The 16,942-nt window shown below is 42.1% G+C and overlaps 1 protein-coding gene across 2 annotated transcripts in view; it reads right to left on the bottom strand.

Moving 5' to 3' along the window:
- LRCH1 (leucine rich repeats and calponin homology domain containing 1) overlaps positions 1 to 5,433 on the bottom strand; it is a 203,127-nt gene extending 197,694 nt beyond the window's left edge. For both annotated transcript variants that reach the window (XM_063426004.1, XM_063426005.1), the window contains exon 1: positions 5,084 to 5,433. In XM_063426004.1, the coding sequence (XP_063282074.1) occupies positions 5,084 to 5,354 (271 nt within the window). In that variant the 5' untranslated portion in view covers positions 5,355 to 5,433. The remainder of the gene's footprint in view (positions 1 to 5,083) is intronic.
- Between the last annotated feature and the right edge of the window lie 11,509 nt (positions 5,434 to 16,942).

Below are 16,942 nucleotides of genomic sequence, written 5' to 3'. Positions count from 1 at the left end.
AGTGGGGAACACGGTACAGCACTGACACAGAAAGCACCTCTAATGGCCGTCTCAGTAACTGCCACTAGAGGTGTTAATAGCCAGAAATGGAAACAATGTATTTTCTCTGCACATTCAGGGTTTACATTAAAAAGCCTTAAGGGATGCTCTATAGAACCCAGTACAACTACATTAAGCTTGTTTCTGGTGACTATAGTGTCCCTTTAAGTATCTATATGATCACACACACAGACAGATTTCTTATTACTCAGAGTAGACACCTGTCCTGTGCCTGCTCTACCTGTTAAAAAAAAATAAAAAATACCTACCTCCTGTCCTGTGTCTGCAAGACCCTGGGATCACTGTACCCAGTATAAAGAGGCTGATTTATGCATGGTCCCACCCCCTCACACAAAACACAGTGATCAGTGCATGGCCCCACACCCTCTGACAGCAATCTGTACATGTTCCCACCCCCACTGACAGAACACAGCAATCTGTGCATGGTCCCACCCCCTCAGACGTTGTAATATCCTTTCAATGTTTTTGTGCGTTATGGGAAAAATATGGCAGCTCCTTTACTTAATACATCCTGCTACTACCCACACACACTCTTTATGTGTATATACAACAACTGTTATCATATTTAAAAGTCCAAGTACAGTCATTTATTCGTTTGGGGAAAGGGAGGGGGAGCTATAGAATTCTGTGCCTACAGGTGCTTGTGATGTAAATCTGGTCCTGGTCACATAGTTTTAAAAAAATTTTTCGCCATGCAGAAGAGTCAGTTTTATACCCTTCAGGAAGATGGGTTTTGAGAAGTACGAAGACTTTTCTCATAAGTAACAAATGTCCTTGTTAGGTGCAAATTATGTTTACTGTATATAAGACCTGAAATCCAGAAAAAATAAACACGAATTAGAAAGATAAAAAGAGTTGCAACTATGCCAGCAATTTGGAGAATGTTTCGATGCAACGTTTTGAAATGATAACAAAAGTGGAAAAAAAAAATCTTAGTGTTTATATAAAAAGTTTACATAACAAGGCCTTTGAGCTCTGTAGGAAGGAGACATCATTTGCATTTTGCACAGGAATACATTGGTCATGCTACAGGAGATGAATAGTTAAAAATCTTCCATTATGCACCAGAATCTGAAGCAGACGAAAACCCAGCCACAAAAGGGGATATAAAAAGACTTATGGAGGGAGGACCTCTAAAAGGTCCAGACAGACGTGGAGGGCGTCCGCCACGTGGTCCAAGATTTGGAGGCGCGGGAGACCTCCAGGGACAGAAAACTCTGCGATACAGACAAGAACATGCAGCTGCTCTCATCGCAGGTACAAGACCTGAGGCGTACGGTGACCACCATAGAGGCAAGACACAGGCAAAAAAACCTGCGACTCAGGGGTATCCCTGAAAACATAGAAAATACGCAGCTCCTACACTATGTCCACACACTCATAGCTGCCATGGGCATTAAAAACGCCACAGACAAGACACAAATTACCACAGCTTTCAGGGTGCGGAAATCAGCAGCGGCACCTAAAGAAGCACCCAGGGACGTTATTATCGTTACCAGGGACATCTCTGTGAGGGCCGCCATATTAACCCGATCCAGGGAAATGGGAACGGTGTCTCACGACGGACACAGAGTGGCAGTGTACACAGACACACCGTTCTCAGCCCTAACAGAGAAAAGAAAACTAGCACCTATAGCCAGAATGTTGAGAGATGCTAACACAAGATACCGCTGGGGCATGGACGGATCCCTCACCACAGACATCAAAGGTGAAAGGCACACGATCACCTCAAAAGATGATCTCGGCGGTTTCCTGCAACTCGCCGGCCTGCCATCATTGCAGCAGCAAGAGCCCCCACCATCCAAAGACCTACCGGTAGAACCGGAGAGCAGCAAATATAACAAGCGCAAACAAGATAAGACACCTGGTACCACAATAAAGAGACTGACACCTGCATTCAGAGGAGAGTCAGAACGCAGGCAAAATAGACAGCCGGATTGAGGAACAGGAGAATGGTCATTGCTGTTTAGGCTGACAACCAATATGTTGTGTGTCTCCTTCCCAAGTGCCCATATATACCGCTATATACCACTATATTAGTTTTATGTTCCCACACTGTTTGATGTATATGTACCTCTAAAAAGAACATGACAGATATAATTGTCAAACTGTAAAACTTTCAATAAAACAAATTGAAAAAAAAAATAAAAAAATCTTCCATTATGTGGAAACCCCTTTCCATTCCTCAGTAGCTTTCATTTTTATAGTACAAGATTAAGTGAGGTATGACAGAAGCTGTACAGTCACACACCCAGGACTGGGTCTTAGGAGGAAGTGCATATTTGACATTAGCAAAACTGTTTAATAAAGAAAAAGGACAAATGACACAATGGGGCTATTCTACGTTCACAAACATTCCCACAATAGCTTAGTTTGTAAGTTCATTATATCCAAGGTCACACAACCTGCATGATGTAGTCGTACAGTTATTTATTCACAAAACTGGAAAATGTGTTCGTCATGAGAACTACAACACAATTTGAAAAATGCCAAATTGGCTATTTTTACCCTATAGGTGAGTTTACCTGCAATTTGCAAAGTCTTTGTCAATTCTCCACAATTCCCAGTTTACTGAATTGCAATAGGTTTGTCAATGTATCTCTTTTGGTAAAAATATAAATCATAAAATTTATCAAAAGGAACCATGGGATTTGGGTAGAATTTGTATACAAAGTACACACATTAAGAGAAAGTCATTGTGTAAAATGATATCCAATATGAAGCTTTAATAATAAAAAAAAAAAAAAACCTCATGCCTCAAACACATGGTTCTAGAATTTTGTAGATTATACTAGCTTTAGTGTAACTATAATTATTGATTCTCTATATTCCCCACAATACTTTGAGAACAGTAATCTGGCAAAGGATTATGGGGATTGAACTCTAGTTACATCATCAATCTAGAATGTTGGAACCCAAACATAGCTTTGCTGGACCACAAAGCCCCTTGGGGCTGAAACAACAGTAAGTAGTAGACAAACTGGTTTGGTACGGTTTGACAACTTAGCTGGGTGATCTGGGCACCTACATCAAATCCATGTTCTACTGCAGTAGAATCTGGATGTCTCCAAAGAAAATAAAAGAAATGCTGGACCAGGCTCAAAGTGCTCAGCTTACACTCCCCTCATAATGAGTGAGGTCCTGAATGGACCTCCATCACTATGTAGATTAGTGGTTCCCAAACCAGTCTTCACACCACCTACCAGTCCAGGATTTAGGGGTTACCCAGTTGTGCCTATGGTGTTTTAGAAATGAGGAAATTAGAATCCAGCTACTCCTGCAGAAAAAGATCAGATGCAGGGTAGGCGATCAGAGGAAACCAGTGGGATCCATGTATGCTGTCAAAAATTGTACTAAAAGTACTAGGACACCCCAGGTACTATAACCACTACAGCGTGATGTCACTTTTAGGATCCTTAGGATGTTCTTTATACTTTGTTTCTCTCCAATAGTTGATGAACATGATCATTTTAGTACTTTGCAATTTGTTTCAGCCTAGCTATACAACAGCAATGAATGGAAGCACTTAGAGATGTAAGGGTTACGCATTAAATGATGTAGTTTACAGGAGAACCTCATTATACCTCTCAGTTCAGATTTTAATTTCTGCACAGACACTCAATTAGCAGTTTTCCAAGAATAATATCACTGATTGTGGTGATTTGTTAATGTGTGAGAAACATCAGCAGTTTTAGGAAACAAATAGCACAACCACAATACATAATATATTAATCAGCTGTATTGATTCAGTTATACCTGAGGAATCGAACATGCATAATGTGCTAGCTCTGCCCAAACTAGAGAATGTCCCATTCAATACAGGTGCCGAATACACAGTTATCACAACTGGTACAGACCAATGGCATAGGGGCACACTGTGCATACAGCATTGGAAAAAAAAATTGGACATTTATAAATATGTGGTTAACCTGTTAACGCCTTGGTCGATTAATAATGAAACGAATATTAAGATTCATGTTTCACATTCAAATAAATTACAGAAGTTAAGATGTGGTGATAAAACCACATCCCTTCCCCTGTACTTCATCCACTGGTAACCCACAAACATGCATAGTTGAGCAATAGCTGCATCGTGGTGGCAGTGCCCTCTGCACATATAGTCAGTATAGTCTGCAATGCAGATTTCTCTGGGAGTGTAGTGGTTAAACACAGAAACCATTACACCTTTCCAGACAGACACATATATTCAGATCAGATCAGATCACAACACTGTGTCTTCTAAATAGAATCATCCCACTGCAGAGATGTAACTTCAGGTCCAGAAAGGTTATAGCTGACACGCCTGATACATTGTAACACTAAGCTAATTGGACTGGTCCAACAAATGGTTAAAGGTATATGGGAACAAATGGCCCTATAAGCAGCCCCGCATCTGGCTGAGCATCACTAGAGTGGTAGTCAGTAACAGCTAGAGCCACATTACTATGCAGCACTGTGCTTGGCTGCCTTCACCCACTCACTAATTCAGTGCTAGGATCTCACAGATCACATTGAATGATAAACAACCAGCTAATGGCTCACTCCAAAAATGGAAACAAAAAAAAACTTCCCTTTTCAATCTCAGTCTATTCATTTGCATGATGCTCTATAAAACAACAATGTGCCCAGTGTGTGGAACCTGAGACCATGGCAACTTCAAATTAAATGCACCATTCACAATATGGATACAGTTTAACAAGGAAACCACCTAGAAAACCAGAAACACGCTCACAGCTCTTTTTTTTTTTTATATCTGCTAACCATCATGCATATCCACAATTTAAAATGGATTTAACCCTTTGGGCTCTAACTAGCTCTGACTTACTGCATCCTTCTGGCAATCACATGGTTAAATAGAATCAGGAGGACCAGGCTGAATGCCAGTGTTCTGTCTTGCAGTAGGTTCTAGTCTAGTGATGGCTAAGCACTGGTGCTCCAGCTGATTGGGGACTACATTTACCATGATGCACTGGAACACTATCTGTGTACCAGGCTGAGTGCAGGGGTTAATCCCCCAAATTACCTGCTTGCACAGTGTCTGATAGATCATGGCTCACTGAGGTCCTGGGAAATTCCTTCAGCTTTCTGGAGCTGAGATTAAGGATGCCAGAGTTTGCAGCCTCCTCCAGGGCTCTCTCCAGCCCCCGGTTGACAGGCAGGTTGAGGCTGAAGTTGGTCACCCCATTGCCGGCGATGTGCTGCTGCTGGTGGGGGAGCTGATACTGGCCATGGAGTGAGGGGCTGGCGGCTGGGAGGGCTGAGAATGGCTGAGACTCGTTTCCCAGCGTCGCCATCTTCCCTCCTGCTCCTCCTGAGTGTTGTGTCTGGGCCAGTTACACTGTACGGGAGAGAGAGTACAGCGCGGAGCAGACAAGGGGAGTCAGCCAGAGGCAACAGCTGCAGTACTCAGCGCTTTCCTGGAGGTCTCTTTGCCTTCTGGAGTGTGGAAGCAAGGGGCGCGCGTGCTCCCCCTGCTGGCCATCCTACATGCAGCCTGTACCATGGTACCAGGAATTCTTCCTTACAAGCCAGTTTCCTGCTACAAAAAAATAAAAAGTTCCCATGCTGTATGCAAGTCCTCAGAAGTTGACATGCAACCAATCCTCTGCTTTAACCGGTCTTGAACGTCTATTGTCTGATTAGCCACTACATAGAAATTTCCTGCCCACTTTTCCTGTGTGGGTTAAGGTGGAATGGGATATATGGCTTCCTCTGGAATGGGGTTATGGGTATGCATTGTTTATTAATATTTATAGGGCAGTAGTAAGGGTGAAACAGGTAATGTAAGCTTAAAAATAATTTTATATATATATATATATATATATATATATATATATATAAACCCCCATAGGATATGGACATTATAAGTGGATTATTATTGGGTCTTGTTTTTTTTTCTGTTTTTTTTTTTTGTTTTTTTTGCACTCAGATTTAGAAATTAAGAGCTGGTCAGTTTTTGTTCTTGTGTCAGATCCTCAGTGATAAAATAGGTGATTTAAATATTTATTATGCTGATGGGGATTGATCAAAAGCGTAGGAAAATTAAAGGGACCGTTTTATTTGCTGTGATATTTGTTCTTTTTTACTCCCTCCTTCCCAATTTCCCCCTCCCTTTTTCCCTCTTCCCCTCAGCTTCCTTTCCCTTCCCATTATCCAAAACTTATATTAAATCTAATAAAGTGTTAAAGTGTAATTCTATTAAAAGTATCCATTACAAATATGCTGATGTAGACAATCAAATTCCATTCCTGTCCCGGCGTCAGAGGGAAGATGTTAGTTGGAAGGACTCTCTGGCAAGTCTGTAACCAGAGGCCAGAGTTTCCATATGTCATTATATAACCCCAAGTTCCCAAGACTAACTGTCATGCCAAACCATGAGTTGGCATTTGATATATGTTATAAGTTGTTGTTGTAAGCTTTGATATAACATGCATTGTAGGCTTTGATCTTACACCAGGCCTAAGCCATAAAACTACTAAGATAACCATCACCAGAACTGGGCATAGGGCATTGTAAAAGGTATTGGTGCATATGCTGTGACTTTGGGGTCTTCAAAGGACAACGTAATTTAATAAAATATGGAGTGGGCAATAAACTGCCAGGCCAAACCCCTCTAATCCACCCAGGGGTCTGCCCACTGAGAAACAACTAGTTTTAAGGTATATATTGGGGATGTTTGACTATCCAGAGAGAGATTTATTTTTTTCAGCAAGTACCAGGAGACCTGTAACATCTGCATTTCCTACAAGAATGATATATAAGGGGTAATTATATGTAAGGATTTTCTTGTGCACTGTGGATTCTTTTTGTCAGATTAAATGTTTATTTAATCAGCTTGTGTCTTTGTTCTCTATGAGCTCACTGTTCTGAGGAAAGCTCAGGTAAAGACGTTACCAAAAGGGTTAATTATATATGTCTGATCAGTAAAGTAAGGTTGTGATCCTATAATTCTACTGTTTGTGGGGTAACCTAAGATGCCCGGATATAAAGTCAGGTGGTGGCAGTAAAGTGTGTACTAGGGTGTTTGCGTAGAAGGGATTGCACAGGTTAATTTAGTGGTTGCTGGGACTAGCAGCAGGTAACCAGGCGTCTGGTGTCATCCACCCTTGCACTTCCATACTCTCCACACTGTCTCGACTGGGCCAATAGCCCACACTCGTGACACTAACATATACAGCATTCTCCATGAATCTCTGATAGTTAATCGGTGAGGCAATTTCAGTCCACTTAGGGATCGCCTCAGATCTCCATTTTTCCCACCAAACAGACTCTAGTGGCCATTAATATATGCACAATTAGCATTTTTATTTCTTCTTTCAATTTGGGGAAACCCAAATGGAACAAAAAGAGTTGGGGGGTCAAGTGTATATTGGACTTTGTTAAACTTGTAAGTTCATTTTCTAACTTGACCTTCAAAGGGAATAGGCAGGTACATTCCCACCATATATGGCATATAGTTCCAGTTTCCCTCTCGCATCTCCAACAAAGATCACTAATGTTGGGTTTAAACTTACTTAACCTGTCTGGTGTCTGATACTATCCGTCCATAAGTGGATTATTATTGTCAAATCAGATAAATATTACTTTATTTATATTAGTACTAATACTCGAGCACTCAGAAAAACATAAAATAAAACAGAATTACATACACCGAGCCATGTAGAATCAGATTATATAAAGTCTATATTTGATGACAGAGGCAGTTTAATGGGTAATTCCAAGAACCATAACTAATTATTTGAAGTGGTCATGGTGCTTGGAGTCTTTATGGGCAGTGTTTCACTCCGAAAACGCTGCACATGGAGCTGATGGAGAGAAAATGCATTTTGCTGCTTTTTAAAGTAACTCTATCTTCAGCAGCGTTGATAGCCAGCCCAAAACGACAGGTGACCAACGGCGTCTTGGCTTCTCTCACCATGCCGCTATAGCCCTCCCCTTAAAGGACCACTATAGTGCCAGGAAAACAAACTTGTTTTCCTGGCACTATAGTGTTAATAGGCTTCTCCTCCCCCCCCCCCCCCCCCCCCACCCTCAGGGTGCCACTCCGGCCGGGCTGAAGTGGGAAGAAGGGGTTAAAATCTTACCTTTCTCCAGCGCCTGGCTCCCTCGGCGCTGGGGACTCTCCTCCTCCTTCCGACGTCATCGGCTGAATGCGCGCAGTCAGTCAGTCCATAGGAAAGCATTTCTCAATGCTTTCCTATAGATGCTGGCGTCTTCTCCCTGTGAAAATCATAGTGAGAAGCGCGGAAGCGCCTCTAGCGGCTGTCAATGAGACAGCCACTAGAGGCTGGATTAACCCATATGTAAATATAGCAGTTCTCTGAAACTGCTATGTTTACAGCAGGCAGGGTTAACCCTAGATGGACCTGGTACCCAGGCCACTTCATTAAGCTGAAGTGGTCTGGGTGCCTAGTGGTCATAGTATTTTTTTAAATAGTAACAGAGGGTTGCTTAGTGTGTTCTATTGCAGCATCCTCTCTCTTTGGCAGCATAGGTGGAACAACAGATCACTCCAAACACATAAAACAGTTTAGCTAGTAATTTTTTTCGCAATTTAATAAAAGTGTCAATTTCAATACAAATCTTCAATTTTATAATTTGAAGGGTTACTCCAACCACCATGGCCACATCTGTGTTTTGAAGTGGTTATGGGGGTAGGAGTATATATGCACAGTGTTTTTGCTTGAAACGCTGTACATACATAGTAATCTGCACTTTTGTGCCGGAAGCTAGTTTGACCCCTAGCACAGGTGACTTAGGCAGACCAGAACTACCTAACATCAATTTTGTACAAACATTACATCTGTCATTAGCATATACTGTGCACTGGTGATAGATGTAATGAGCTTCTCCCTTACCGGCAGCGTGCCTGCAAGGGGAAGATTCAGTATCCCTTACCTCTGTATGCTTTCCACCTTCCTCCATTTTAAACAGTGACGTATTTCATTCTTTATATAACTAAAGCACTTAATCCTTCTGTTCTCCCTTCCTCATCCTCCCATCACTGGCCCAGAATGCACACACATGTGCTCTGAGCCAGTGAAATGGTCTAATCACATGCTTCTCTATGAGAAGCATTTGACTGGACCACGGATGATGAGGAGTGACAGCACACAGGGCAAGAAAACGAAGAAAGGGGGACCTGGCCTAGCAATGGATTCAAGGTAAAGTTTTAATTTATTTAATGTTTGTTTAATTAAATAAGACAAATGGACAAGGTTAGCACTGGTCAATAGGGCCTAATAACACCAAATAAAATTCTTGAGAAAAAGTAATTTTAAACCCTGTTTTTTTAACCCCTTAAGGACACATGACATGTGTGACATGTCATGATTCCCTTTTATTCCAGAAGTTTGGTCCTTAAGAGGTTAAACTATTTATTCAGACTGAAGCAAAATAATTTTTGGATGTTGCTCATTCAGCATCAGCTTATCTCCTGATATTGCTGATATCTCCTGAGGTATGATAGGCATGCCAATGATGGTCTAGTTTCAGGAATGGTACTGAATGTGCCTATTCAGTTCAGAGCAATTCACTGTCTGCCAAAGCAAAAATGTGGAGAAAGTGAAAGAAAAAACGAAGGACTTGTTTCTATGCTTGTCGCAATAATTTAAAGATGTCTATTATCGCTAAAATGGCTGCCACTGGTTACTAACAGCACTTTGCATGCTATACAACTTAAAAGCACCAAATCCCCTACAGCTTAACGTTGTAGTTTTGGTGCCTAGATGTGGTCCTTGCACTGTGACAATTGTAAGCATTACCATTTCTAAAAAAAAACGCATTGTTTACATATATTATATATTTTTTTTTATATTTGCATATTAAAATACGCACAAATTGTTTGTTTGCAATTATTTATTTATAAAATATTTTACCAGGAAAGATACATTGAGATTTCTCTTGTTTTCAAGTATGTCCTGGGTCCACAAAACATTGCATTGATACACTAGGGTACAATAAAATACAAAAACAATATTAATACACAATAAATACAAAATTTAACATAAAACAGGTAGGAAATATATAATCAACCATGACCCATGCATTCTGTTTTGAGGTATGTAGAGAGGGATCTCTTAACCCCTTAAGGACCAAACATCTGGAATAAAAGGGAATCATGACATGTCACACATGCCATGTGTCCATAAGGGGTTAAAGGACTTTAGGCCTGGGGAAGATTTGAAAGTGTGCGGGAGGTTGTTCCATAATTGCGGTGCTCTGTAGGAAAAGGAGGATCGGGCTGCTTTCTTTTTGTATTGAGGTAGACTAAATAAAGTGCTGGTACTGGATTGGAGATTATAGGAGGTGGGAACGGCCAAGGAAAGAATTCTGCTCAGGTAGGGTGGGAGCTTCCCAGAAAAGCTCTTAAACACAAGGCTGGAAAGATGAAGGGTGCGTCTGGATTCTAGCGACAGCCAGTTTAGCTCTTTTAGCATTTCACCATGGTGGGTCCTTTAATTACATTGTAGCACAAATCGGCAGAACGAGTTATACAATGTATTGAGTTTATTAAGGTGGGTTTGCGGTGCAGGTGCATATACTTCATATACTTCATCCCCATAATTTTATTTATTTATTTTTTTATAATTTTTTTTTTCTTGTGCACAAAGAATGACAAACAGCCTTGATTCGCCACAACAGCGGTGTCAAGGTATCAGTATACAGTACATGTTGCGGTATTTGCTAGTCAGGCAGATTTTACATTTTTTTAGGAGCTAACATTCAATTGGTGATACATATAAGACTGCTGCGCCTCACTGTCGGGTAGGCGCTGGATTATTTGGGCTTAACGACTTGGTAGGTAAATTCAAGCAGAAGGGACATTAGCTGGTTGAGTAGATACCAGCCTACTGGTTATGTTAAAGGAATGCAGACGATATGCTATACCCAGGGCCCATCTCAGTGTCATGCTAGGGTTACATACTATTCAACATAGAGTGGTGAGAGATATACAGTCCTGTATAGCGGCCTCGGGTCAGAGCTATTAAAGCGCAATTTCGGTTACGCGTCAGAGTTCAGTAGATGCTAAAACAGTTGCTTTACTGGATGAGTAACTATAGCTCAGTGTAGCATTGACTGCATAATTAAACAATATAGATAAGAGATAAACAATGCTTAAGCTATGCAAGTGATTTCAACTGTGTCATCTAATACATATATTCTTTGCTAGTCAAGTAGGTAGGCTAGTGCAGTGTAGCTTCTCATTCACGATGAGTTTAGGCCCTCAAACATCCCTTTGCAGGCAGCCTGTCAAGTGTAAGCAAGCATATAAAAACAATTAACTATGCCTGCAGAAAGAGTCTCTGTTGTTCTAAATTAACATACTGGGTAAGCACAAAGTCCCACATGCTGGATCTTCAGTATCAAGCGCCCCTGTTTTCCACTGGCTGTAAAGTGCTGTCCGACGGTCAGAGGAACGGGTCAGGAAGCAAGTATGTTCATGGTGGAGGGTATTGCTTATGACTGGCAGCGGTGTATCAGTCCTGAACTTTGGTTGAGGTGTTCACCTTACCCCAGTAATCAGGAACAGGTGAGTGTATACCTGAGGGGGGGCTGGGTCGGCGTGCTTCGTAGCAGCCCCCCGCCCCAGGCCATGTGAGGGGCCTGCTTTAAATGGCCACAGACTCTGGGGCTCTTGTCTGAGTCCAGGTCTTTCCCGTGTAGGGTGCGCCAGAAGCCCCCGGTGTGCTTACGCCTCTTGTGACGGGGAGCTTTCCGTGGTGGTGGCCAGAGCGTGGGGTGTTTCCCCCGGTTGGCCCTCGGCCCAGTTGGGCCCTGTCTGCTAGTGGTCTTGGGTTGTGGGTTTTGAGTGCCCGGAGGGCATACCTGTGCCAGCAGCCCCTTTCCCCCTTGTTGGCTCCCCCGGCTCTGCATACGTGTGGGTTCAGTTCGGGCTTCAAGCTTTGCCCAGAAGCGGAGGAAGAGCTCGTTGAGCCTTTGTTCTAGGCTTACATGTAGGGTTGAGATGTTTGGTGGTTCAGGCAAGTGAACCACCCGTCATCGCCACTCGCTGGAGTTGAGGATAGGTGAGGTAGCCAGTGGGGACCGGGATAACCCCCGCCGGCCCAGAGGGGGGCGGGATGTCTGTACCCGCAGCAGCGCGTGGCAGTGGGGCAGGGCAGCGGCCGTCTGCCCCGTCCTCCGCTCAGCTAGGCCGCAATCCGCGGGAGGTCGCTGGATCGACCCGAGCTTCAGCTTGTCTGTCGTGGGGTCAGGCAGCCCTCTCTCCAGAGTGCCTTTCCCCTGTCTGCAGTCTGCTTGTCGCTTGATTAGCGTTTATTTTATCCGTTTTAGGCTTCAGGAGTCAGGAGCTCAGGGAACCTGCGACTGATCAGTTCAGCGGCTTGACCCCGCCCCCCCTTAGGCCGAATTTGTTTCTGTACAGGGCACCTAGTTTTGGATAAAGTTTAGATGCAAGTTTTTCTATGTGGAGGCCAAAAGATAGATCGGGGTCTAACAAAATAGCCAAGTATTTGAAAGAGTGGACTGCGGTCAGTGTGCTATTTGAATTAGTTTTGATGGATAGGTGGGAATTGTGTCATTTGTGTAATTTAGGTACTGTTGCAAAGATCATTGTGATAGTATTGTCAGTGTTTAGGAAGAGTTTGTTTTTTGCAATCCACTACCTCTGTAAACTGGTCTTGGAGCACAGCCTCAAGCTGTGGTAGATCAGATTTGCTTGCATAGATTACTGTGTCGTCTGCGTTCATGTGTACATTTAAGGATTTGCAGATATTAGGCAGATCATTTATAAATAATGTAAATAGTAGGGGGCCGAGAATGGAACCTTGGGGAACACCACACGTGACTGGGAGAGGGAGGGAGTCGCTGTCAGAAATGGACACATATTGTGAGCGATCCGATACATATGATCGAAACCAGGTTAGCGGATAATCACCAATACCTGAGTTTTTTAGTTTGTGCAGTAGAATGTCGTGGTCTACTGTGTCAAAGGCCTTTGCAAAATCAAGGAAAATAGCTCCAGTTAGGTCTCCTTGTTCCATGCCAGTTTGGATGTCATTGCAAACTTTTAAGAGGGCAGTTGTAGTGGAGTGATTCAGGCGATAGTTAGATTGTTGGTAATCCTCACATAGTTGCGTATGGATGATTATTACAGGCTAAAAATTTTTGGAACAAAGATTATGTATAATTTTAGAAGTCATATCGGCAGCTGGTTGTGGATCCCAATACAGGCACTGCGTGAGACATAGGGGACATAGTTTAGAGACAGTGGGGCCAAATTTTCAGTACGAGCCACCCAAACTCTGTACAATTTTTTTTTTTTTAAATTTGGGCTTTCCACACTTGCCCTATCATGTTTAATTAGTCTCCAACAAAAACTTTTCGAATTTTGTACATCCTATAGGACGGGAAGCACATGTAGCCTTTGTGCCTAAAAGCACCACGTTTTTAAACCCCTATAGTAAAATCGTAGTGGTTTTAAGTGTGGCATAAGCTGCTGGGGACAGAGCTTTGCCAATGTAAGACCTCTATTACAATATCACCTTTATAACATCAATTTATTTTTAAGAGTATACATTTTAAGAAAATAGCATGACAATTTTAGTAACTGTAACAGAGACAGAACACTAGGTTGGAGCAGAAATCAGAAAACTTTTTTTTTTATCAATTCCACTTCTTTCTTGGAGGGTAGAAGTGAAGAGTTATTTCTCTACAGGGCAAATCAAGGCTTCAGGATATTAGTATGTAGTAGCTGATTGCAAGATCATATGCTGCTCTACATGACTAGTGATTGCAACAGGTTAGTTTATTTTTATTTTCTGGAGTGAGTAGTGGTGAGTACATGATCAGTGTTAAAGATGTAGGCAATTCTAGTAAAATGTTCCACTTTCGTCATACTAGTGTTACCCCTACACATCAGAATAGGCTGTCTGCCATCATTGTTCCCACTTCCCCTTTTCCTTCAATTACAATTCTTTTTCTTCCTCGTTCAGTCCACTTCTCACCCACAAATGTTATAGTCATTGTATATTCATTCTAAGTGTTGACATGATGCATCTATGCCAGTTGTTCCAGGTCCAGACCTTATCCACACCCAATGGATCAGAGTTCAGAAATGTGCTAAATACTGGAATATTGGGAGTGCAAATGGATTGGTTTGGGAAATATTGATTATATTAAAGTGTAACTATATTTTACAGTACTGTACAATGTATATGTAAATAATTGCAACAAACCAACGTTTACATACAGGAGCTAGAAGTGATGACTGCTATTGAATTCTGTGAGACCGGTATATCCTATCCTTTGCCCTGATCTGCTAGTAATGCAATGCGGCCAAGTTGCAGTGGCGATGGAGGCAGGGAGCCCATTACTTACTGTGCTCTTTCGGCACAGCTCCCTCATGTGCCCTGCAGTGAGTCGGCAGCTGGGATATGATGTCATTCCGGCGTCGGCATCACTATTGGGTGCGCAAGGGACCTGTGCAAAAAGATTACAATGATCCCATCACCGCAGCAACCACTGGCTACCACAGGGTGAGGATCCACTCCAGCCCTCCCAGAGCAAGGTAAGGAGGCTTGTTGGACCACTTTTACTAAAATGCGTGTGTATGAATGTGATTTCTGTGTGTATGCCAGTAATTATGTGTGTATGTGATTGTGATTGATTGTGTGTGGGTCTGTGACTGTGCGTGTGTATCTGATTTTGTGTATTGGTCTGTGATTATGTGTTTGTGTCTGTGTGTGTGTATATCTGTGATTGTGTGTGCATGTGTATAGGTCTGTGATTGTATGTGTTTAGTAGTTAGCTCCATAATTTGGTACCCTTTAAATATGTTAATTCCACATAACTCCCTTATTTGTTCTCTTTATCTACGAAACAAATGAAATTTTAAAATTAAGAAAATTGCTTTTTTACATTTTTGTTATATAAATGAATTATATTATATTATAAATTTGATGTGCAGCCTAAGACAATACCTCTTCTCTGTGGCCGGGGAAGCTAAAATGTTTGACTCCGTTGCTGTAGGGAGATACATTTAAGTGGTAATGCAATGCACTTGGCACAGAGCTAAGAGTACCTTGCCTCATTCCCTGTTATATTCTCAGGAAAGAAGAGGCTGTTAGTTTCTGTTTAAAAGACTATTAATAATTAAATGAGGACAAAGTATCCCTAACTTAAGTGAATCAAAGGATATTGCTGCATATTCATTGGAAGGGTAATAATGCTGACCTGTCTGAGCACTGTACAAAGTGCTTACACTCTATAACGAACTATACAGGCAGAAAAATAACCAGATATAGAATACAGAAAGCCCTACATGTAATACCGGACTGTAGAGTGACTGGAATTAACGTAAAAACTAGAATACCCAGGACAAGCCGAGGTCAGGAGAACAGAGAGAAGGGAAATGATGAGACAAGAGGTACAAACAAATGGAGATACAGCGCTAACTCCTAGAGGCAGCAAAAATAGTCTGTAACTTGAATATCCCAACAATCCAATACAAAGCAAGAACATTGGAAGAAAAAAGACTGCGCCAAATAACAAATATGAATGTAAAATGAACAAGATTAGATCTACTACTTTAAATTTAATGTGCACCAACTGTCCCAAAGAGAAAGTTCTTATGGTAACAAAATAAAACCTGCTGGAGTTCAATCTGTAATCCTCCCTGATGAACCATTGGTCAAATCTTTGTTAGAGATGAGAGGGCACAGATTCTGTTTTTTTTTTATTGATGTCTCATATGAAAAATAAACACATAAAAGCAACAATAGTGTAACCCAAGATATGCAACGTTCTACTTTCTATAAGGATAAAAAATTACACTCACAAATGGAGAGCCTCCAATCAGCTCTTAGAAGAAGCTTAACGCGGTATTATCCTCGCTCGCAGATATGCATTTAGGCATCCTTTTTGGAAGTTCACAGTGCAGCCGGTATATGAAAAGAATAAAACAAAGGTAGTGCTTTCTGGTTAGAATGATAACCGTTATAGAGTCAGGAGGAAATCTACTTACATTTTTGAGAGCACCATATGCTCAATGAAATCAGCTTGTTTGGTATCATCCCCACCAATAGTGATGTCGCGAACGCAAAATTTTCGGTTCGCGAACGGCGGACGCAAACTTCCGCCAACGTTCGCGGACCGGCGAACCGGGTGAACCGCCATTGACTTCAATGGGCAGGCGAATTTTAAAACCCACAGGGACTCTTTCTGGCCACAAAAGTGATGGAAACGTTGTTTCAAGGGGACTAGCACCTGGACTGTGGCATGCCGGAGGGGGATCCATGCCAAAACTCCCATGGAAAATTACACAGTTGATGCAGAGTCTGGTTTTAATCCATAAAGGGCAGAAATCACCTAACATTCCTAAATTACAATGGATATGGATTGACACCTGACATATGACATATTGACACCTTGACATATGGATTGACACCTGTCCTCAAAGACCCTGATACACACTGACACAGAGCAGAATAGGGACTGTTCCCCCTACATAGGGTCACTTGGCAGATATGGATTGACACCTATCCTAAGGATCCCTGATACACACTGACACAGAGCAGAATAGGGACTGTTTCCCCTAGATAGGGTCACTTGGCAGATATGGATTTCTCAGAGACCATGATACACACTGACACAGAGCAGAATAGAGACTGTTCCTCCTACATAGGGTCACTTGGCAGATATAAATTGACACCTGTCCTCAAAGATCATGATACACACTGACACAGAGCAGAATAGAGACTGTTCCCCCTACATAGGGTCACTTGGCAGATATGGATTGACACCTGTCCTCGGAGACCATGATACACACTGACACAGAGCAGAATAGAGACTGTTCACCCTACATAGGGTCACTTTGCAGATATGGATTGACACCTGTCCTCAGAGCCCCTGATACACA

This window comes from Pelobates fuscus, chromosome 1, assembly GCF_036172605.1.
Source record: "Pelobates fuscus isolate aPelFus1 chromosome 1, aPelFus1.pri, whole genome shotgun sequence".
Classification (NCBI taxonomy): Eukaryota; Metazoa; Chordata; class Amphibia; order Anura; family Pelobatidae; genus Pelobates; species Pelobates fuscus.
This window is presented reverse-complemented; position numbering and strand designations above follow the sequence as displayed.